This window comes from Palaemon carinicauda, chromosome 43 (genome assembly GCF_036898095.1).
Source record: "Palaemon carinicauda isolate YSFRI2023 chromosome 43, ASM3689809v2, whole genome shotgun sequence".
NCBI classification, from domain to species: Eukaryota; Metazoa; Arthropoda; class Malacostraca; order Decapoda; family Palaemonidae; genus Palaemon; species Palaemon carinicauda.
Genome location: NC_090767.1, coordinates 60,581,113 through 60,606,112, shown reverse-complemented (window position 1 = coordinate 60,606,112; position 25,000 = coordinate 60,581,113). Strand labels below are relative to the sequence as shown.

General features: G+C 38.8%; 1 protein-coding gene across 1 annotated transcript in view; it reads left to right on the top strand.

The window, feature by feature from the left end:
* Nucleotides 1-25,000, top strand: part of LOC137634005 (serine-rich adhesin for platelets-like) — a 58,356-nt gene that overhangs the window by 1,413 nt on the left and 31,943 nt on the right. Inside the window, 4 exon segments of the mRNA XM_068366248.1 lie at nucleotides 1-2,411; nucleotides 3,519-3,630; nucleotides 11,250-11,354; nucleotides 14,020-14,112. The exon segment at nucleotides 1-2,411 is cut by the window's left edge and continues 56 nt beyond it. Of these exon segments, the coding sequence (XP_068222349.1) occupies nucleotides 1-2,411; nucleotides 3,519-3,630; nucleotides 11,250-11,354; nucleotides 14,020-14,112 (2,721 nt within the window).

Here is a 25,000-nt window from a genome sequence, read left to right as displayed (position 1 = left end):
CAAAAGCACAAATAAAAATAGTGAATCCGTGAGTGACGATAATGCCTTCGCGCGTTCGCCGAGACTGGACTCGGTAGATTCGGCCAGAGTCACCCCCGCCACCCCCAGAGTGTCGATTCTCGTTCCCAAGCACGTCCCGACGCCCAACAGCACCCCGCTCTCCAACCGCCTGACGATTCACACCCGCCAGCTGCCGAAGCCGCAGGTGGTCACCGTCAAACCCGTCAGTCCCAAAGTCCAAACGTCTGTGTGTAATAGTCCCAGTATTTCGAATGTCGCCTCTGGTGGCAGGACGCGAAGTCCCTCGGTGAAGTCCTTGCTCCGTACTCCCCTCAAGAGCGCCGCGGACTCCTCTCCCGCGATCAAGCAGCAGTCGAATTCGACCCTACGAGCGCCGCGGGATTCCAGGGACTCCGAGTCCTCCACAAAGTCGACGACTGAACTGGATTCGGGTCTGGGGTCCTCGAGCGAGAGCGACAGGATACGAGGGGGGGAGGGAGACGCGGATGCTCTGGACCCCTGCGATGCAGAGAAGGCCGAGGACCCGTCTGACGAGTGGCTGAAGAAGACCCGGCAGCAACTAGCGGCGTCCAAGAGGAAGTCGAGAGGTAGCATGGAAATACAGTTCAACGGTACAAGTTCCTTTGAGATTAAGAGGCAGAGTTTGGAAGGCAAGGAAAAGACAGCCAGCGGCGAGGACAAAGTCAGCCCGCTGACCGTGCGGGGCGTCACGTCGCTACTCGACAAGAAGCTAGAGGCCGGAAAAGACAAGCGAGACAGCACGATAACCTACGGGATGGCGCGGCAGAAGTTCGCTCCCTACAGCCGCAGCCGGTACGGTTACGGCTACCAGTCGGCCCAGACCAGGACTGGTTCGTCTACGCCGTCGCCGGCAAGTTCGACGGCATCATCTCTTACCAGCGCAGGATCACCGGGTTCCGGCATCACGAAAATACCCGGTAGCGCGGGTCTAGTCAGAAGTCGGGTGGCCATGATCGAAACGCCCCTGCAGGCCAAGAAGACAACCTTGCAGCAGACGCCTCCCGTCGTCCTGCGGAGGAGCAACCTCAAGAAGCCCCTCATTCGTCCCACGTCCCTCGAAAAGACCCCCATTCTAGTCATGCCGGCGGCGGAGAAGACGGTAGAGCTTAGCCGACCCGTTTGTCGCAAGTTAGAGTACAGCGAGAACACGGCTGGCACCCCAAAGAAGAACGAAGCACAAAGGGACGATCAGATGTGGGAGAATGAACTCTCGCAGGAGGGGAAGGATCTCATCCTTCACCAGGTCTCGCAGCCCGTGGAGGACATCCTCATCGTGGGATCCGTGGAGGTGGAAACGCACAAAGACATCAATATCATGCAGGAGACTGACCAGCACGGCAGCTTCTATGAGAATGGGTATGACAAGGGGTTCTCGCTGGACAGGAGTGATATTGCATTTAAGGCCACCCCAAATAACTGCGTCACGGAACTGAAGGCTTACAGGGATCCCGTCGAGAAAGAGAAAGCGGATAGGGGGCCAGTTACGAGAGAAGCAAAGGTGGCCGATGTACCCGAGGTCCTCGGTGTCTCTGAGAAGGAGGAGGCTGGTCGAAAGCATAATGTAGTGACCCCAGATGACTCAGGCATCAAGCTCGTATCTCCCCAGTCCGAATCCTCTTTTGAGATCCTTGAGTCGTTAAGCGAAACTGTCGACTTAACGGAAGACACGAGGAAGAGCACGGTCGATTTAACCTCCGAGGAACAGGACGCAGAAAGCACGGTTGACGAAAGTAACGGAGGCGAAACGAGAGCGGGTAGCGCGGACACTAAAGCAACGGATGCTACGGAGGATGCTATGCTGCTGATCAGCCCAGAAGCGAAGATCGAGTCGTCGGTAGACTCCGCGTTTTCGTCGGAGCACACGACAGTCACTTCCGTGGACGGCGATTCCGAATTCAGGCGTCCTACCCTGGAAAAATCGACGCCCAACCACATTCCCAATTCCTCCGAGTGCGTCCTCAGCTCAGACGTTATCTCAAAGAGCAGTCAACTCCAGGAAGGCCAGGACAACTCAGCCGTCGAAGCCAAGAAGCCCCTTCCAAGTGGCGGGTCGATTCCCTTCACGAGGCTGTCGTCCCTCGATCTCAAGACGGCCATGGAGTCCTCCATCGAGTCGCACAAGTCCGTGAGCGCCATGAGCATCCTGACGGACTCCGCCGAACACTCCAACCACTCCGGCAAGTGCACGCCCACCCTCACCACCGGCAGGAGCGATCTAGACCAGGACTTCCTGATCGACGACGAGATCGCCGACCAGCCCGGCCTCATGTTTGGGGGGTCGGCGATGGCCTCCTCGTTCTTCACGGACGATAGCCTGTTTGACGACATCGGGACCTCTCCACCACCTTGTCATTCCCAGCTTAAGCAAGGTTAGTGAGAGAGTGTGCATTTAAAGTAAATGCCTCGGATAAGAACGTGTATGCAACAAATAAGAAAGGTTTTAATGTTTTAAATTCTTTTTTAAAAGTAATTTATGTAGAAATAGTGGACTTATTGTTATTTATAATTCCAGAGGCTATTTTAATACCTTATGCCATTTTAAAGTAATCTTAGAACCTACTAGAACTTGTGACCTGTAAATAGTTCTTGAAATGACCTCTTGATAAAATTTCATATCATGGGAAACTTATTCATTGAAATCACTGATCTAATTTTAGATTTGAATTGGCTGTTAATCCTGAATATAAGTATATAAACAGTTTCGTCTAGATTATTATGAATTATATTCTCATTAATGTGCATTCCCTCACAGATTCCCTTTTTAATGTTTTTTATAATTTTTTACATCCTTAAGTAAGCTTTACCGTAAAAAAAAAAAGAAAAAAAAAAAATAATAATAATAATAAATCCATGTACCAACATTGACATTTTAAATCACTGCAAAGTAGAACCTCATCGATTAACTACCAATCTATAGTCAATTCTTTTTAGCGAGGCAGATTTGCACCGACTCGCAGGGGTGCCCTTTTAGCTCGGAAATGTTCCCTGATCGCTCATTGGTTGGATGAGATGAATCTAACCAATCAGAGAGCAGGAAACTTTCAGTTCCCTGATCGCTGATTGGTTGGACAAGATAATTCTAACCAATCAGATAGCAGCAAACTTTCCCGAGCTAAAAGGGCACCGCTGCGAGGTGGTGCAAATCTGCCTCGCTAAAAAGAATTTACTATAGTTGTTTATTTATAAAAGATTCAATATTCTAAAATATTTTATTCTAATTTTGCATTACTTATATCATTTATTTATTTTCTTATTTCCTTTCCTCACTGGGCTATTTTTCCCTGTTGTAGCCCTTGGGCTTATAGCATCTTGCTTTTCCGACTAGGGTTGTAGCTTAGCTAGTAATAATGATTATAATAATTGAACACTCATGTGACTATTCTTAGTTTCTTTATTTCTGTATTTTGAATCTACTTCCATTTCAAAATGCGCCTCATTAAAAAAAATCGAGTATAACACAGCGCCTCTTTCCGCAGTCATCGCCGGAAGCAGTCGCAGCCGGGCCAACAGCATCGACACGGCGTCCAGCGTTGGCGGCGACGACCTCATGCTGGATTACTTCGACATGGAGGAAGCCAAGACCGGAGGGTGAGTGCTCGGCATACCGAAGGAGTCTTTGAGATTAGCGTTTGTTTTGGTCTACCGGAAGCGACCGCTTCGCTGGGTCCCTCGTTCGAAATCAGGAATGCTTCTCCTTATTGCAAAGCATTTTGGATCATTTGTTTTTTTTATTTTATGATTTGAAAGCAGTATGTCCCTTTAACTTAGTCGTTAATATATCAACTTATTCGTTAATACTGTTTAACAAAAGTCCTCAACGTTCAAACGTTCGACTTAGAAATATTTGTAGATACAAACACACACCGAGCTGAAATTATAAATTATAAATATTGTATCAAAAGTACATAATGAAATAATTGTAATTAAAAAATATTATATTTAATGCAGTAGGCAAGACAACATTTGCAATAAGAAACAGGATTATTTGTTAACTTTTGCAGTTGAAAATCATAGGCGTGCGAGTTGTGAAGTCTACCTTAGGCCAGAATTTAAAAAATTCGACAAACAGTTTCTTGGACCTAATTAGTTTATAAGTTCAGGACTCGCTGTAGAATTATGTTCTACGTTTGTGAAATTTAACGTAAAACCTTTCACAATCATCTATTCTCCCATCCCTGCAATCCATGAAAAGATGTTAATTTACAATTTAAAGAAGCTAAAAATTATCCGTTAAAGTGAGATACTGCTATTTTGAGTTATTAACTGTCTTTAAGTTTGATTTTAGCATGTTAATATTTTGTTAATTTATCTTTGGAGTGTATTATTTCAATTGTTCTGTCCTCTGTTAGTTTGTCTCAAGATGGTAGAATCTATTTGATCCTAGTTCTTGGTTGATAAGTGCTGATTTGTCTGGAATGGGAACTCTTATTATCTTACATACATATACCAAGGCATTTCCCCCAATTTTGGGGGGTAGCCGACACCAAACAAATGAAACAAAAAAAAGGGGACCTCTCCTCTCTACGTTCCTCCCAGCAAGACAAGGGACTCGACTGAGTTCGGCTGGTACTGCTAGGCTGCCACAGCCTACCCTCCCCCGTTATTCACTACAGATGAAGCTTCATAATGCTAAATCCCCTACTGCTGCTACCTCCGCGGTCATCTAAGGCATCGGAGGAAGCAGCAGGGCCTACCGGAACTGCGTCACAATCGCTCGCCATTCATTCCTATTTCTAGCACGCTCTCTTGCCTCTCTCACATCTATCCTCCTATCACCCAGAGCTTCCTTCACTCCATCCATCCACCCAAACCTTGGCCTTCTTCTTGTACTTCTCCCATCAACTCTTGCATTCATCACCTTTAGCAGACAGCTAAAGTAGAGATTTTACGAATATTATTTCTCATCTGTAGATCTGCAGCCGATTGACCACGTGCAGCCTTCTACAGGTTTCCAAGGCTTACGAGGCTACAGAAATATTTCGAATTATATTTATTTACACCAGTAATAATCATTAATATCATTAGGAAAGTGTTAACGAAAATGAAGTCGGTTTTATGTAAACTTTCATAGTAAGACAAAAAGAAGAATTGGAAAAATGAAATCAAAATATATAGGGCATTTATTTCTTGTACATGGGTGTTATCATGCGGCCACCCCCAATTGAACAGTTGCCTTTGCCTGCTTGAGACGTATCACATTCCTGCTTGTAATAATATATTGATATGTAGTTAAATTATTTCTAGTTATTTTCAAACATTTCCTTCAATTTAATCAAGGCTAAAATATCACTCGCTTTTGTTTTAAGGTAAAATATGAATTTTTTAGAAGCTAAATATATTAACCCACCCCAAGCTATTTGGAGCTTTCCAACCCTTAACCCCCAGGCGCTTTTCTTTTTCAAGCACGTTTTGCAATATTTTTTTTTTAGATTACGCTGACAGCCTTAATTTTCGTCATAGAGAGGTCAGGTTGGTCTCATTCTTTTGGAAAATGCCTGAAGTTTCTCAATAAATTATCAAAAATATGCAAAAAAAAAATGTAAATAGTAGTTTTTTGCAAGGACGTACCAGTACGTCCAATGGGGTAAAGGGATGAGTTTTGTGAAACATACCAGTACATCCATGGGGGTAAAGGGATGAGTTTTGTGAAACGTACCAGTACGTCCTTTGGGGGTTGAAGGGATAAAGTACCGTATAACGTATTACCTTCACACAATGATTCTTAGCATCTGATTAATACGCAGTACTGTATTTTCTAATATTATTACAGGGTTAAATCATTAAACATATTGGAAACGAAACGTCAATCTAGTCAAAAAAAAATTCTTTCCCCTTTAGAAAATTCTTACTCCTCAGCTTTTAACTCTTCGCACGGTTCATCCATAACACTTTCCTGTCCACCTTCTTAAACTTCTACCTCTCCGAGCACTTATCAATAAATATCTACGGATTAAGTTGATTTTTCCAACTTAGAGACAAAATATAATTATTCTAATTAGTTTTGTATATCTTTGTTTTAATTTTTCTTGTTTCAGTTCAGTTGATATTTATGAGTTATGTAGAAACTGTTCTATGTATTTCTAAATTCACTCAAATTTGTCCTTATTATTTGTGATATATTTTCATTCAAAGCCATTTCTTTGTTTTTTGTTTTGTAGATACTAATATTTTTTATTCATTCACCCCTCTCTGTTCCGTATTAATAGTTTATGATGTGTACACTGCATGATTCAATTGTGTTTTCACAGCATGGCCAATCGCAGGCAGTCCCGCCTACACAGTTTCGTTTTTAACCGTCGGCGTTGCGACTGCCGTTTCCCAGCACATTCGGCTAAACTTCTCCTATTCTTTCGTTTACAGTAATTGAACTACATTTTGGTACTGTGCCATTTACTCTGGTACATTCATAACCCTTTAACCCCCAGGCTATTTGGAAATTTCCAACCCTTAACCCCCAGGGGGTTATTTTTTTCCCAGCACATTTTGCAGTATATTTTTTTTTTAAATTCCTCTAACAGCCTTAATTTTTGTCATAGAGAGGTCAGGTTGGTCTCATTCTCTTGGAAAATGTCTGAATTTTTTCAAAAAATTATCAAAAATATGAAAAAAAAAATTTTATAGCATTTTTTTGCAAGGACGTACCAGTACGTCCATGGGGGTAAAGGGATGGCTTTCGTGAAACGTACCAGTATGTCCTTTGGGGGTAAAAGGGTTAACTTCTACTAAGTTAGTTTTCAAGGAATTCCTTCAAAGATAGAACAGCGCATAAGTTTCCCCGCTCATGTCGTTTACAATCTTGTCTTACGTTTCGACATGCTTCCACGGACACTACTTTCTTAACATATGTTACAACTTCCACTTAACCAGTTTTCAAGGAATTCCTTCTAGGGAGAAGAACTTAAAACATCCTTTTCTGTCATTTACAGTCCTTGCCCCACGTTTCGACATACCATTACTGTATGTAGGCTGTTACGTTCTTAACGTACGCTACGACTTCCACTTGTCCGGGTTTCATGGAATTCCTTCAAGGGAGGACAGCATAAACTTTTCCCTTCTCTGCTGTCTACAGTCCTTGGCTTGATTTTTGACACATTGCCACATACGCGGCTACTTTCTTAACATACGTTGCAACTTCCACCTATCCAATTGTCAAGGAATTCCTACGAAGGAGAGAACAGCACACATGCTAACCTGATCTTGTCTCGCACTGAGAAATCCTTTATTAGTATTACAAGCTAAGCTGCAATCCTAAAAGCAGGATGTTTTTATAAGCCCAAGGGCTCCAACAAGGAAAAATAGTCCAGTGAGTGAAGGAAATGAATAAACTAAAAGAGAAGTAATGAATAATGTATGTAAAATATCTAAAGATCACTAAAAATGTTAAAATAATAATATTGTTATTATTATTATTATTATTATTATTATTATTATTATTATTATTATTATTATTATTACTAGTTAAGCTACAACCCTAGTTGGAAAATCAAAATGCTACAAGCCCAAGGACTCCAATGGGGAAAAATACCTCAGTGAGGAAAGGAAATAAGGAAATAAATAAACGATATAAGAAATAATGAACAATTAAAATGAAATATTTTAAAAACATTAACAACTTTAAAACAGATATTTCATAAATAAACCATGAAGAAAGACTTAAGTCAACCTGTTCAAGCCTTCACTGCAAGTTGGAACTTTCATTCAACGATTTGGTCACAGATGAATAAAACATCTGGAATACTGCGTAGTATTGATCCTCATGATGAAGAAGGCATGGCTATTGGAATTAACCCTTTTACCCCCAGGCTATTTGGAAATTTCCAACCCTTAACCCCCAGGTTTTTTTTTTTTTTCAAGCACATTTTGCAGTATATTTTTTTTAAATTGCTCTAACAGCCTTAATTTTTGTCATAGAGAGGTCAGGTTGGTCTCATTCTCTTGGAAAAGGCCTGAAGTTTCTTGAAAATATGCAAAAGAAAATTTAAATAGCAGTTTTTTGCAAGGATGTACCGGTACGTCCATGGGGGTAAAGGGATGAGTTTTGTGAAATGTACCAGTACGTCCTTTGGGGGTAAAAGGGTTAATTGCATATCTAATTCTTGGTCTTTTACCAAGAGAGAAGAATTTCTATATTTCAACATCTCTTTTTGTTGTTGATGTCAATTGCTTAGCATTGGCGGTTTATCGAACATGTACTCCTCCATCTTAAGCGATTGAAGGGACATTGTGTGGACCCCTGCATGGAGATAATCAGCCTTTAAGGTCTAAAAACTTGTTAAAACAGTCTCTCAACCACAAAGTATTATAAGACTCGAATCTTATGATTTTCTGATTCAAGGTCTTTCATGTTGTTGAAGATTGCCTGGCCCGTATGGCTGAGCCCAGGTTTTTGCAATCATGCAGTCCATAGTATTGCCTATCAGCTTTTCCTCTTTATGTGGCAGTTGATAGGAATTTTGATGGCTTCAAAAAGAATTTGCTGCACGTTTTCAGCAGCTAATAATAATTATTATTATTATTACCAGCCAAGCTACAACCCTAGTTGGAAAAGCAAGATGCTATAAGCCCAAGGTCCACATGTTTTATGGTTCTAATTCATTTGATGTCAGAATTTCATTCATGGATAGACATCCATTTAAAAGGCCATATATACTTTACCCCTTGGTTATGTATTCACTTAAAAGTTCACAAATTGCTGACGAACATATTAGCATTGTAGTAACCTATTTGAAATATCTCTACCTGGCAATCTGCTGGACTAGTGTTCGAGGTGTTTCAGGCTCGATATTCTCTTGTAGTGTTTTGTATGATCCTATATTTCCTGCTGAGTTATTACCAGCCATTGTCTGGCCCCCCCTGGTCTTAGCTTGATGAAAAAGTGCCTTGGTTGCTGATATGTAAATATGGTCAGTGTCTAGGACATTGTCATTGTCCCTTGCCTCTACCATTCATGAGTGACTTTAAACCTTTATGTCTTCCAACCTTCTTTAATATTAGTTATTCTTTCAATTTAAACTCTCAGTATCTTTAGAAGACAATAAAACAACATTTTGAGGTTTAAATAACTTTATAAACAACTTTAAATTTTCAAAGTAGCTTATGAGTAACTTATAATTAAGTTAAATGATCTTGGATGAAATTTTCAGCCTCTGTTCCCACTATTTTTCATCTCGGTGACCAACCTTTTTCAATCATTACTTCATACTTCAACTATAGAGTTTTTCCACTGCTGTGATGGCAGCTGTTAGGTTTTCCTGGGGTTATGCACGGTTTCTGAAAGGCCTCGTAGGTCCTATTGCCGGGCCTTCGATGCCAAATTCGTAAATCCATAATTGATTTTAGGATCCGCTAAATGTGATTCGCCGTCGATACCACCTCAAGTCTGGACCTTGTACTTTCAGTGATGTCGTAAGGATATATTATTATTATTATTACTATCCAAGCTACAACCCTAGTTGGAAAAGCAAGATGCTATAAGCCCAGGGGCTCCAACAGGGAAAAATAGCCCAGTGAGGAAAGGAAATAAGAGAACAAATTAACAATAAATCATTCTAAAATAAGTAACAACGTCAAAACAGATATGTCCTATATAAAGTATTAACAACGTCAAAAACAGATATGTCATATATAAACTATAAAAAGACTCATGTCAGCCTGGTCAACATAAAAACATTTGCTCCAACTTTGAACTTTTGAAGTTCTACTGATTCAACCACCCTAAGATTAGGAAGACCATTCCACAACTTGGTCACAGCTGGAATAAAACTTCTAGAGTACTGCGTAGTATTGAGCCTCATGATGGAGAAGGCCTGGCTATTAGAATTAACCGATTAGTTTATCTGATATGACATTGAAGGTTTTGTTTTAATTGTGACGACTCAAACGGTTTATCAACCCTTTGGTTGTCCTCTCTGTCTTATGACTTGCAAACGTTTCCTCGAGGAATGACGTCACACGTCGATCTACTTACGTTGACGTTTTGTAACATAACTAAGAGAGGAATAAAGATAGAAAGAAGCTGAAAATAGCATTAGAAAGCTAAATGAATTTTCTATATAGCACTTCTGGTTAGGAGAGCTGAAGTATGAGTAATTTACTGTACGGTATCACAGTTTAGATTCCAGGTTTAATCAGGCTTTTGGCTGAAAACCTTGTTGCACCAGGGAGTTAAGATTTTGTATCTGAAGTTAAAGATTATCTCTCTCTCTCTCTCTCTCTCTCTCTCTCTCTCTCTCTCTCTCTCTCTCTCTCTCTCTCTCAAGAATGTGCTGGGCTTCAGGTCCACAGTAGCCTAGAACCGTTCTTGCGACTTCATTATTATTAAAAGTTTGCCCGAGACGTTGGGCCAAAATCGGAAGCTTTAACTTAAAATTATCTTAATCTTGATGAAAGTGAAACATTAAGCCCTTTTTATGATGAGCAAGAATGTTACCCGTAGCATATTCTTGTTAGATTAATTTGTCGGTGAGAATAAAGTGTATTTTTCTCTTCGTTTAAGACCGTTTCTAACGGCTCCTTAGTATAACAGAGATCATTGCTAAGCATTTTCAATAACAGATGATATTGCTAATTTTGCCTTATTATACAATGCGTTATTGATGCATAGAATATTACTTTTATTCACTTTCTTTTGAGAACAACGTTCTAGAAACATAAACAGGAGTTTTTGGTAAATGCGTTGACAAAATATCACGACTGTTTTCTCAACGATTAACTGAACCAGCAAGCTTTTGTGTACCTAATTGAATTCGAAATTCATTTGAAGTTGTTATTAATTAAAGGGACTTGGTCAATGTCAACATAGGTTTTATCTCTTGTTACGAGATTAAGTATTAGGTAAAATTTTCCTGAAATTCTAAAGATTATGAGTAACCTCTTTTGGGTGAAATGAATATACTTAAAAGTCATTTGACAATGAAGACGGTCGCTACAATTTATTAACTTGAATATTATAGGTCAAACAGTATTTTTGCATTACGTTTTAATGAAAAACCCACCGTACTGTTTTATTCCCTGAGGTAAGTCTTTTAGAACTGTGATTACACTTTATACTTTATTTATTTCATTTTTTAATCATTATTTCCACACTTCATTTTTTTAATCATTTCCACACGTTTGTCGTTTGTGCATCTTTGTCTTTGAGTGTGTTGCATGGTGAAGTGTGTGTCGTGTCGAGTCCGTGCCTCTAACGCTAGATTATCAATTAACAGTTCGTCTAACAGATCCTCTGTCAGCTCGTGCCTCAGCCTACCCACCAACCTAACGGGAGCCCGGCCTAAAAAGATGCACCTTCGCATTACCATCCCCGGAAGAAGGTTTGTTGCCGCTCCTTGCTTTTTGTATCCTCGCTCGCAATCCGGAGAGGAGCTTTAGATTTGCCTTAGTGGCGTACGCTGTGCGAGCGAGTGTACGTGCTGTGCTAGCGGTGGCGGGGACTAGGCAGGGTGTTGCCGTACATGCGGTTCCTTATTTACGAACGTGTAGTAACGATAGGAGCTTGTCAGGATATTTGCCTCGGTACAATATTGTACGCTAAAGCAGTTAGTTCTGCATTGTACGTGTACGAAAACTGTTGAATTAAGGCTTAAGGGAGAGAAAATTAATTCCCTTTAATGTTCTCAAGTATTTATAGCGTATAATTAAACACTTTAGAAGAATTACTGAATATTAGTTTAATATTTTGTTTCAATATTGTCTTCATGTTTTGCATACTTTACAGTATAATAATTTGAATGTCAGTATAGTGAACAGTCATTAACTCTATCTGTTTGTATCCCTGTAACTTTATCAAATCATCTATAATTTTCATGTTTATTATCCGACTCCGGCAACTGTTTGAACCTGAGAGAAAAGTTTCACGCAAGTTCGAAAATAAGGGATTGCATGTTACGCTGTCGAGTGTTGGTTTTTACTAATCAATATTAATCCTAAGGTACTGTTTTTAGGGTTATTGCCGTCAGTAGACCTCATGCGGCAAGTTTTAGGCATTACTTAGGGATCTTTGCAGCTTTCCTAAGGACTAGGCCTAGGCCTACCTACGCTTTATATCATACTAGTTTACTTTTTGTGCTGCTTTTGTACTTTATTGCTATCTAACATTATCTAACTTTATAGAAATAGCCAAGATATTTCTAAGCCAAGTAACCTGCATTTACGGACGTATCATACCCGTATCATTCTAGCTCAGTGATTCTTTAACTGGGGGGCGCCAGAAGCTTTCAAGGGGGCCGCAAGTAGTTAAAATAGTAACAATGAAAATAAAGATGTAGTAATTATGATGGCTTTTGTTTTACAATACTACACAAATATGGATAAATCAATTACTAAGGAGGATGTGTAATATTTTTTGATGTGGTCATGATCCATGAATGATTGTATTAAGAGTAAAAATAATGTTTATTTTTGCAGTAATTTGTATTTTTTCCAGTATTTTCTATCAATGTAATATCTGTATAATGCTAAAACAGTTTGAAAAAAGTTTATGATAAAATTTTGTTTCTTCATAATATATTTATTTTACCCATTTTCTATGAACAATGTTTATTTTATTGAAATAATACTTTCTACTTTGGCAGAAATTTCAAGGGTGGGGAGGGGGGGGGGGGGGGGGCGCATGGGATCTATGCTTAATGCAGAAGGGGCTGCAAGGCAAAAAAGTTTAAGAACCACTGTTCTAGCTGATGATACAAATATGAAGAAAGGGTATTTTTATATTTGGATTTGCTTGAGTCAAAATATCTTGAAAACTCATAAGTTGTTAGTTATAATTACTTTATTTTTATTGATAATTTAAGTAGTTTGTCAAGACCACGTAAAGTAAGGTACGTTCCTGTATCATTCCTGTACTGTTCCAGCAGACGATACAAATACAAATATAAGGATTTTCTATGTATCATTCTAAGTTTTGTTTACTTATATTTTATATGTAGAACCCTTTCTTTTATTTTATAATCCCCTTCCCAGCATGATATTACAAATTTATATCTTAAAAAATATTTCCAATGATATTAATTCCCCCTAATAATATCCCAAGGTTACAGGATCAATCAGGTCTTATTCGTGTATAAAATATCCAGATTGAAAATTGTCACAGTAATCATTTCCGATACACCCCTAAGCTTCATCCCTTATTACCCTCCCATTGTTTCTGACTTCGCCTCCGTGCGTCTCTCCAAATCTCACGTCTGTTACGAACGAGGCTCGATAATTCTCCTTGGTCTAGACAAACTATTAAGATTACTTAGGTCAGCAGTTACAGAGTGAATGGGCCAGCAACCTCTGTTCATCTCGTTCTCTTTAGCCACTCCTTATCAAGTTTTAAAATCTAGACTATTAATTTACATCAGTAGCGAATAAAATAAGAGGTAAGTGTGTTTTAACTCGAAGCACAAAGCTTTTCGACGCGAACGCAAGCTTGGTAGGTCACACAGACGTTTGGCGGCAGTTGACGTATTATTGAGGTGAACAAAACTGCTTTACTGTTGTATTTTATGTGTATGGTATTGTATTTTCTAGTTTGTATTTCGTATTGATAGTAAACTAATTTTTAGCCTTTAAACTTTATTTTACAAATGTATTTTAACTGAGTCATATTTAGATAAGTGTTTTGTGTCGATTATAAGTTGAAGATGTCTTTGTATAAAGTGTGCCATTGTACATACTCTGCCTGATTAGCAATTGTACGTAGTGTCGTATTGTATAGATATGATTGTATATGAATACACCAACCTAACGTTTAATCTATGTACTGTACTTATTTATTCAACGTATACTTTACAGTTACATGCTATACTTTATAGCATTGCCTTTCAAACTTATTAATAATATTTGTATATTTATCAGGATGTAGAGTAATTATTTTTAGCTAAAATTCAAATAATCTTTATGAAAGAAATAATCCATAATTTGAGTTACGATCTAATGTCGTACGTCTTTCCGAGGGATTAACCTGTCTGTCGTTTATTTCTTGACGTTCCAAAGATACGAGGAGGAAGTCCTCAGTCCCGACGCGAATGAGATCTTCAGCGAATGGACTGCCATGATGGCCGAAGTGAGCGGAGCCGTTTCGGAAAGGTGAGTACACTATTCTGCCTCTTTGTTCTTAGCTTAGGGCATTTGCCTCGTAAATTGCCGTCTTCGGCGAAGTGAATTGGTAATGGTTCATGGACCATAAACTGTAATCCTCATAAATCGCCATCTTTGGCAAAGTGAATTGGTAATGGCCCATGAACTAGCAACCGAAATCCTCGTAAATCGCCATTTTCGGCAAAGTGAATTGGTAATGGTCCATGGGCCAGCAACTGAAATCCTCATAAATCGCCATCTTAGATCTTAATTTTAACTGGACAAGTGTACTCTTCAATTTCTTTTACTTGGTTTCTTTTATTTTCGATTTGCTTCTTGATTGAAAAATTCTATATAAGCAAAATAAGGGTACAACTGTAGCGAATTCGAACTAACAATTCATGTAAACCATATATATATATATATATATATATATATATATATATATATATATATATATATATATATATATTTATATATATATATATATATATATATATATATATATATATATATTTATATATATATATATATATATATATATATATATATATATATACATATTTCCTTAATGTATTTATAAAAAGTCCTTCAATCCAATACATATACTGTACACATATCTTTAATATCTACCCGCACACACCTTTGGTGATTATGATTTGCATGTCAATTTTAATACCTGTACCTGTACTATTTTTATGCAATTTTGTATATGTGTGTCTTGTGTCTGTGTTTGTGTAGAAATAAAATAAGGGGGCGATTTTATATCATATTTATAGATACAGAGAAGTTTTTTTACCAAATTTCGTCGCCGATCTTTCAATTAATTTTCGTTGCAGCGTTAGTAAGATGTGCATTTTTAAAAATTTGATTCCGACTGAACAGAAGATGTAGGTTTTCGTCGAGGTGATTTTCACCCGAGTAATAACAGAATGTGTTATTCCTGAGAAAGACCTTAAGAAACAAGGGAAAACCAATGAATAAATCTGATCAAATGTTTTATAATGTTTTATCGATTGCGATCAATATAATTCCATAGAACATAGCTTTGTTTTCCTTTACAGACTCTATTAAGCATAAATATTTCTAGTTATACATACATACATATACCAAGGCACTTCCCCCAATTTTGGGGGGTAGCCAACATCAACAAATGAAACAAAAACAAAAAAGGGGACCTCTACTCTCTACGTTCCTCCCAGCCTAACATATTTCTAGTTATAATCATAAAAATTTGTGAAGTTCAGTTCCCCATTTTGCTTGATTCTCCTCTAAATCATCTGTAGGTTCAACTAACATTTGAACCAATTCCTTTAGCATTAGTAGTAGGTTGGCCAGGGCACCAGCCACACATTGAAATACTATCCCTAGAGACTTAATGGGTCCTTAGGCTGGACAGAGAGTACTACATTGGATCCTTCTCTCTGGTTACGGTTCTTTCTCTTTGCCTACACATACGCCGAATAGTCTGGCCTATTCTTTACAAATTCTCGCCTGTCCTCATACACTTGACAAAACTGAGATTACTAAACAATTCTTCTTCGCTCAAGGGGTTAACTACTAAACTGTAATTGTTCAGTGGCTGCTTTCCACTTGGTAAGGGTAGAAGAGACTCTTTTAAGCTATGGTAAGCAGCTCTTCTAGGAGAAGGACACTCCAAAATCAAACCATTGTTCTCTAGTCTTGGGTAGTACCATAGCCTCTGTACCATGGTCTTCTTCCACTGTTTTTGGGTTAGAGATCTCTTTCTTGAGGCTACACTCAGGCATACTACTCTGCTTATTTCCTTTCCTCACTTGGCTATTTTCCCTGTTGAAGCTTTGTGGTTATAGCATCCAGCTCTTCCAACTAAGGTTGTAGCTTAGCTAATAATAATAATACTACATTAATCTAGTGTATGTGTCTATCAGTGACACACCAGCGATGACCATCTGAGGGAGGCATCTAAAACGTAAAAATCGCTTCCAGATGGATAAAATTAATGAAAAAACTCTATTTAGACACCATCTGAAATGCTATAATCGCTTCCAGATGAATAAAATTAATGAAAAAACTCTATTGAGACTGCATCTGAAACGGTAAAATCGCTTTCAGATGAATAAAATTAATGCAAAAACTCTATATGTTCTCTTAGTGACATCTGATATTAGACAAGGAGGCTTATGTCTACCCCTTTACAGTCGGGGAAACCTCCTCACCTGGGGCTGTATGATTACTGAAAATGAATCCAGCCGTAGCTTGTCAAGTAACGTATTAGGACCTTCAAAAGAGTAAGCATGTAAATCGTTCTAGATTGGTGAAAGCATCTTCATGTATGTTGGGGCTAAATGCTAAAGCCTTGAAGGTAGAAAATAACTCAGGGTTTTCCCGCGGCAATTTCAAAACCAGTAACTTCCCTTTCCTTACAAAGTTACTCTATGTATCACATCGAGAATATGTGTATGGATAGCGTGACTTCACAAAAGTCCTTTCCTTTTTCTTCAGTATCTTTCAGTATCAAACAACAAAGGCTAATTCTAATAGTCTCGCCTTTTCCATCATGAGGCTCAGTACTACACAGTATTCTAGAAGTTTCATTCCAACTGTGACCAAGTTGTGGAATGATCTTCCTAATGAGGCAGTCGAATCGGCGGAACTTCAAAAGTTCACAGCTTGCAGCAAATGTTTTTATGTTGAACAGGCTGACACAAGTCTCTTTTTATAGTTTATATTTGAAAGATCCGTTTTAATATTGTTACTGTTCTTAAAATATTGTATTTTAGTTGTTTATTATTTCTCTTGTAGTTTATTTCTCTTACTTCCTTTCCTCACTGGGCTATTTTATCCCTATTGGAGCCCTTGGGCCTATAACATCCTGCTTTTCCAATGAGGGTTGTAGCTTAGCTTGTAATAATAATGATAATGTTTTGTAAATTTAAGCAGTAAGGTAAACACATCCGTATCAGTTGATCAGACAACAAATATTTTGTCTACTTCCTCCTGTGTCCAATTCAAGTCTTGCACTAATTCTGCGTGTGTGATTAGTTCATCTACACTTGTGATCCAAGTGCAGTCAAACCTACTAAAGAAAACAGCTCTGTCCTTCAAATTCATGGAATACTTGTCTTGTTTTCCACTCTTCCAAGGGGAATTGGGTAAGCCACTCTTTATTTTCTAAATTGGACAGATTCCTTCCTGTTGTGTGGTATTTTAGTCTGTCTACCTTTGAAGTAAAAAGGGTTTGAGGTTCCTCTACCTTGGAAGAAAAAAGGTTTTGATGTTCCTCTACCTTGGAAGAAAAAAGGGTTTGAGGTTCCTCTACCTTGGAAGAAAAAAAGGGTTTGAGGTTCCTCTACCTTGGAAGTAAAAAGGGTTTGAGGTTCCTCTACCTTGGAAGAAAAAAAGGTTTGAGGTTCCTCTACCTTGGAAGAAAATAGGGTTTGAGGTTCCTCTACCTTGGAAGAAAAAAGGGTTTGAGGTTCCTCTACCTTGGAAGAAAAAAGGGTTTGAGGTTCCTCTACCTTTCCTTTCAAAATATTTAATGACACATACGGGTGTCTTTGACAAAATCAGTACGACTTTGGGTAGTTCATCAAATACCTTTTCAGTCAATTCACTAAATGTTGGTTGAAGTAATACTGGAACTTGCAACATTATTTCCGTCGATAACGTAAGCCATACTCTCCAATTCTGGTCTTTTTTGTGAGGATCTCTGTTGACAGAGTACGTATTAGCTTGGCCTTGTTGGTTGTGACAAGTACAATACTCGGTCTGTTGTTACTATCAACTTCTACATCTTCTTCCCCCATTTTCTCTCAGAGATACCCAGACACCCCAGCTTGGAACTGATTTGATTTGAACAATGAAATATGTCTCTGCTAAACAACTATGTAAATTTTTCTACCTTATTGACATTGTCTTGTAGGAACTTAATTAGAGACAGTGGTAGAACATGTTCAGTTTATGGTTGTGCAAAAGACGATTTTATCTGTTCAGTTCAGTTCAGTTGCCCGGCGGAAGGATTCGCCTTTCCATCGGCACCTCCTTAGTTTTCTTTATTCTAGTTCTTTTATTTTCTTCTCGTTTTCTCCACATCTGATATGTATATATTCTTTTCTTTTTTCTATTCCTTCTTCATTAAACAGAACATTTCCCATTACGTTCTTCTCTTCGTATCGCTGCAATTCATCTATTTTCCTTCTCTCGTCACTGAGGTCTGGGCGGTAAAGTATAAAAGGGGTGAGGTCTTCTGTCTCTACCCCACATAACTTACATTCTACCCTTCCTCCTAATTCATGTCTATGTCTTTTCCTATCATTTAGTCTTAGGCAGTTATCTATACATGATAACTGAATCAGGTTTACCTGTATTGTCATAGAACATTTCTTCTCCTTTTTGACCTTTTTCTTGTAGATATATTTCTAAACTACTCTTTTCTTTCATCTCTTCCTTGTATATAATTGGCAGATTGCTTTCTGGTACAAGAGACAGTACCTGCTTCAGTTTGAATTTCTTCATTCAGGTCAAAGTTATCCCAGCAGAAATGCGTAACCTTGCTCTCTTCTACCTGCATTGTTGGAAGAATATATCTGACTCAGTGATGCCGTCACGATTGATGCGCACTTCTTCGAAAGCAGATTTTCGAATGAAGTTCTTTGAAAACAAAATCTTTGAACTGTTTCACTTTGAAAGTGTTTTACTTTGAGAGTGAAAACATCGAAATGTTTCATCGAAGTAGTCGAGAAGATTTTGTGCATAATGAGGAATGATATTGTGATCAGTGAGCGTATCAAACCCTTCGACAACTTTGCTTGGTGGCAGGAATGCAAGAACTTTAAACACGCGGATGTTCAGAACAAATTGTGCATCATTGTCATAATTTGGGATTCGAGTCCATATTCACAAACTTTCCTATATATGCATTGAGAAAAAGGTGAGGCAACCGCAAATAGAACATGATTGAAATTCTGAATTGATTGCATTTATCATCCATTTCAAAATCTGTTAAGATTGAATCAATAGATGAGTTAGGGACTAGAACTTTGTCTCAAAAACTCCACATGGGTTTTTTTTTTGTTTTATTGGGAAGTAATCCATAAATAAGTGGAATTGTAAGACGGCTGTTCCCTTGATAGTACAGTGATGCCTCAGGATATGAAAGTAATCCGTTTAGGATACGGTTTCGTATCCTGAGTCGCGTTTTACATGTAAATAGCCTAATCCGTTCCAAGTCTTACAAAAAGTCACCTTTTCTTTCATAAACACGCTAAACTGTCGTAATAAACATGCAATGCAGCCATTTCTATCATTCAATAATTAACCCAACCGTTAAAAACAGCCTAATCCATTCCAGAAACCACCATGAGATTATTCAGTAATGTAGTTATAGCCTAGTTATCCCCTCCAAGCCCTAAGAAAATGGTCCGTTTTCTTTAATACTGTATAAAAGTTGGGGTACTGTATGTAAAGCATTTGAATCAGTGAAGGTGTATTGTTACCTGTACACCTAAATTAAGGGTTGATACCCTGAAAAAAAAGGTACTGTACTCTCGGCGACGAGTTGGGCTCTCGTAAGCTTTTCGTATCCTGAAAAATTTTTCGTATACTGGGGCATAAAAATCTTTGTATCGCTTTTCGTATCCTGAATTTTTCGTAAGCAGAAACTTTCGTATCCAGAGGTATCACTGTACTGTACTTGTAGATGGCAAAGCCTCAGCTACTGCTTGAGAAACTATCTTTAGCCTTATTGCACAATTCATCGGTAGATCTGTAAATTTCCCCACTTGCAGGATCACCTTGATTATGATCAATCGTCACCACATCACTTATCGTTATTTTTCGTTTTTTCCAACGATTATACAAATCTTTAGGGTAGTTTGTAGCGCTACGGCCAAGCGTCCTAATTTGCTTATTATCGCTCCGACTGTTATCTTGTATAGAATAAAAACGTTTGGAAATGGTCTACGGATCTTAAATATGTTGTGTGGGGGGGGGGGGACAGCCCCCCTGGGTAAGGACACAGCTTTTAGCATAGGTTAGGTGGGTTTTTTAAGTTAGCTTCTCCCGTCGTACTCGTAGGTAAGGAAACTGTTGTGTAAGGGGGGGTCCGGGAGGGCGCAGCCCCCCTGGGTAAGGACACGGCTTTTAGCATAGGTTAGGTGGGTTTTTTAAGTTAGCTTCTCCCGCCAAAATCGTTTTTAGAACGACGGCCACAGTTCAGAATATTCCCGTTTTCTGCGGGATCTGGCCGTCACCCTACAAAGGCTCCAATCTTTACATTTCAAATATGTTTTGCTCTTCGCTTGTCTATCTTCTGCAAATGAAAATACATTTAAAAGGAGCATTAGCTTTCCTTTTAAGTTCTTGACCAATTTTGCTATCTAAAAGTAGGGTGCTTACACTGAGTTGAGTGAGAGAGAGAGAGAGAGAGAGAGAGAGAGAGAGAGAGAGAGAGAGAGAGAGAGAGAGAGAGAGAGAGAACTAGCTGTTTTTGCACATGGGTATGAATTAGTGACTTGAAGTACTTGGTCTGTCGAAGATATGCCATTTGAAAGATTGTTGCTTGTCGAAGATATTGACATTGAAGTTGTTGTGTTTTGAAGATCTGTGTTCGGAGATAATGTTTTCGAAGAAATATCCGTAGACGTTGCTGTCACACATTGCGGGTCTTAGGTAAGTGCATATATGAAGCACAGTGCCCAAAATAATGTAGAACGGGTGCATTTCTCTGCACTGGCCATGCTCAAAAAGCAGGTGTATAAGCATCATCCACTGCCTTTGCACAAATCTTTAGAGATAAGGGTTGTGGTGGCCTGGAGGTAGCGTCCTTGCCTGGTAATTGCCGGACTGGGGGTTCGAGTCCCGCTCAGACTTTAGTTCCTTTGGTCGCTGCAACCTTACCATCCCTTGTGAGCTAAGGATGTGGGGTTTTGGGGGAGCCTATAGGTCTATCTGCTGAGTCATCAGCAACCACTGCCTGGCCCACCTTGGTCCTAGCTTGGGTGGAGAGGGGGCTTGGGCGCTGATTATATGTATATATGGTCAGTCTCTAGGGCACTGTCCTGCTTGATAGGGCAATGTCCCTTGCGTCTGCTATTTATGCGCAGGCCTTTAAAACCTTTAAGCCCATACTACCTTTTCTCTTGCACCAGTTAACACAGTTGAGAAGTCTTGTAATAAAAGAGTTTAGAAATCTTTTAATGGTATGAAAACTATAGAAAACACTCATCTTGCACTTGGAAAACACTGCAAAACAGGTGAAATGACTGTATTTAACCAGGTGTTCTCAATTCATTACTGTGTTTTCCCTAATGGCACAATTCGCAATAACCAAAACAGTAAGTTAACATTGATGACAAGATTGCTGTAGCAACAACAGCATACAGATTTTACGCAAAGCTGTAGTTATTATTACAATTTTGTACTAATAAAAGGAGTTCTTCGCTGGTCTACAACTAACAGATAACCAGGCTTTCCTTATATACCCACTCAATTAACTTTGCGCCTCTTCCTCCATAAGACAAAATTAGCTTCTTCTATTTTCTTTGCTTCTGATGCAGCAAAATCGAATGCAACGTCTACGTCTTGACCTTTTTGTATCTCTGAGGGACATACCAATTCGCTCCTGTTAATTTTGCCTCCAAAAATCCTTTTTTTTGGAAGTTTGTCTTTTAGTTTATCTGTCACCTAACAGCGATTATATATAAGGACCCAGATCCAGCCAGAGCCTCACTTCTCGCCTGAAGACGGAGCAAGCAGTTCCGAAACGTGTCGCAACCCCACTCCTGACTTTACCTGTTGTAATTCCGAGTATTACTTGTACTTTTATTAATTACAATCAGCCTTAACCTGATTTGTATCCTTCACCCTGATGAGCTTCGCCACCTTGCTAGCTGAATGTAGCAACCCTGAAAGAGAATTGTCCGTAGAATCGAGAAATTGGACGAGAAATTGAATTCTGCCGATGCAGCCATAGTAATCAACTCCACCTGTTTGAAGGAGGGTCTGCTACCAAGGGATTGTAGAAGTCATTAAATCAGTTCTTTGTTCTTGTATGAATAGTAGGTACTTGCTCCTTCAACATTACCCCTTTTAATGATCTCATTAACCCTTTTACCCCTAGGCTCTTTGGAAATTTCCAACCCTTAACCCCCAAGGGGTTTATTTTTTTCCCAGCACATTTTGCAGTATATTTTTTTTTAATTGCTCTAACAGCCTTAATTTTCATCATAGAGAGGTCAGGTTAGTCTCATTCTCTTGGAAAATGCCTGAATTTTCTCCAAAAATTATCAAAAAATATGAAAAATAAAATTTTTATAGCATTTTTTTTGCAAGGACGTACCGGTACGTCCATGGGGGTAAAGGGATGAGTTTTGTGAAACATACCAGTACGTCCATTGGGGGTAAAAGGATTAACATCCTGAATCAGATGTTCAAAGGCATTTTATTAACTCCACCAACGAATTTGGAAGGAGGTTACGGTTTTTACCCCCGGATTGTGTGTATGTGCTTGTTTGTGAACAGCTTCCCCGGTCACAATTTTAATCGTAGAGTAATGAAACATGCAGGGATTTATTGTTACGTAAAAGGCTGTAAATGATTAAATTTTAGAAGGTCAAGGTCAAATGTCAAGCAAAATGTCCAATTCACATAATGAGCCATAACTTTGGACATCGTTGTCACAGACTTCAAACTTGGTTCATATTTGTGTATGAAAATCCATGTCAGTTAATACATGTCAAAGGTCAAGGTCAAGTTTGAGAAATAAGTAAAAGTTCAAACTTGCAGTTAATGTTTTTATGTTGAACAGGCTTCTAAAATCTCTCTCTCTCTCTCTCTCTCTCTCCTCTCTCTCTCTCTCTCACTCTCTCCTCTCTCTCTCTCTCTCTCTCTCTCGGCCTTTGATGCCCCAAGTGCTTGGCTTAATGCCTAAATCCTATATTCAATTCTCTCTCTCTCTCTCTCTCTCTCTTCTCATCTTCTCTCTCTCTCTCTCTCTCTCTCTCTCTCTCCTCATCTCTCTCTCTCTCTCTCTCTCCTCTCTCTCTTTATAGTTTATATATGAAATGTCTATTTTAAAGTTACTGATTTTTAATATATGTTATCTTAATTGTTCATTACTTCTCTTGTAGTTTATTTATTTCCTACTTTTCTGTCGTGTGCACTTTACGCTTTATTCTTCCCTGTCCTGTTGCACCACTTCACTTTCCTGTTTATGTGCAACTTTATACTTTAAACTTTTCACTCCTGTTGTCTTTAGTTTATATTTATCTTTCTTAGGCCTAATTTCACTTATGCCTACATTCTAAGCCTGCTAGATTTATCATTATTATTATTATTATTATTGTTGTTGTTGTGCAATCAAAGGTTAAAATCTAACATTGAAAATCACATTTTAAGATTCCTCTCTCTCTCTCTCTCTCTCTCTCTCTCTCTCCTCTCTCGACTCTCTCTCTCTCTCGTCATCTCTCCTCATCTCTCTCTCTCTCATCTCTCTCTCAATAAAATATATCCGCATGTATTACAGGTGGCAATATAGATTAAAATTCTCTCTCTCTCTCTCTCTCTCTCTCTCTCTCTCTCTCTCTCTCTCTCTCTCTCTCTCCTCTCTCTCTCTCTCTCAATAAAAATATATCCGCGTGTATTACAGGTGCATTATAGATTAAAATTCTCTCTCTCTCTCTCTCTCTCTCTCTCTCTCTCTCTCTCTCCTCTCTCTCTCTCTCTCTCTCTCTCTCTCATCAAGTCAATCTCGAAGCCATTGTTCTAATAACACTGGCTTAGCCACTCCAGAAATCTCCTTTCGCCTTTGTGTTTCATCAGATAACTTTTTGCTGACATAGGAGGTCTCTAGAGAGAGAGAGAGAGAGATGGGGAGGATGAGTGAGTGTGTTACGCTATGTAAACAAAGCGTCGTATCTCTTACTCAAGCGGGACCTAACGCCTATGAGTAATAACGTGGATAAAATCAACTTTCCTATATAAATACGCCTTGCGTTATGGATAAAATCACCGAAATCCACGTCATGTAGTAGAGAATATTTCCTATTGAACAAGAGGGGTTTTAATGGGGTTATTGAGGCTTCCCCGGGGGGGAGGGGGGGGGGGAGGGGTTTGATGTGGTCACAGTGGGGTTATGGGGGTTATGGAGGCATGACACATCATCTACTGTAGTGAGGTGGAGGAAGAAGAGAGTCTACTACTTCTCCTCCTCACTTCTCACAGTCCTCAGTTGCAATAGAGACATCAGTGAGGTCGGATGTGTCACGTTGTGCAAACCGTAAAATATGTGTATTTTAACGACTTTTCTAATGTGTATTAATATTCATGACGTTTATTAAGTATATTATATATAAAAGATATCTAATATACATAGTGAAATGCTTTTTTATGATATTTAAATAGCGAAATGAACCAAGTTCTGTTCTGTGAATAGTGGGAACCACAACTCAGAGTTGCCAACTAGGATTATTTTCGATGCCAATTCCGAAAGTTTTTTTCAATTGACCTAAAATACAATTGTATTTTAACCATGTGATTTAAGCTTATATATGTAAATGCCGCTCATTAACAGTGTGTTTAACCCTCTGAGAACTAAATTCAACCATGAATTGAAGGAAGAAAATAGACTTTGATAATAATAATAAGAAATATGTTATTTTTTGTACCGGAAATCAAGTCTTAAAATGACACTATATAACAATTGTAATGTGTACACTTGCCTACAGACATATACAGATGGAATACAGTCGTGCTGGGGGGGAGTACAGACGTACCTGTATTTTTACTGTATTTTTACTGTATTTTACTGTATAATTAACAGCTGTGAGAGAGTGAAAGGCATGATTGCAGTATACAGGTCATGGGAAATTTTTTACAGGGGTTAGATTTAATAGCTAAGTTGATGGTTTTTTAATTA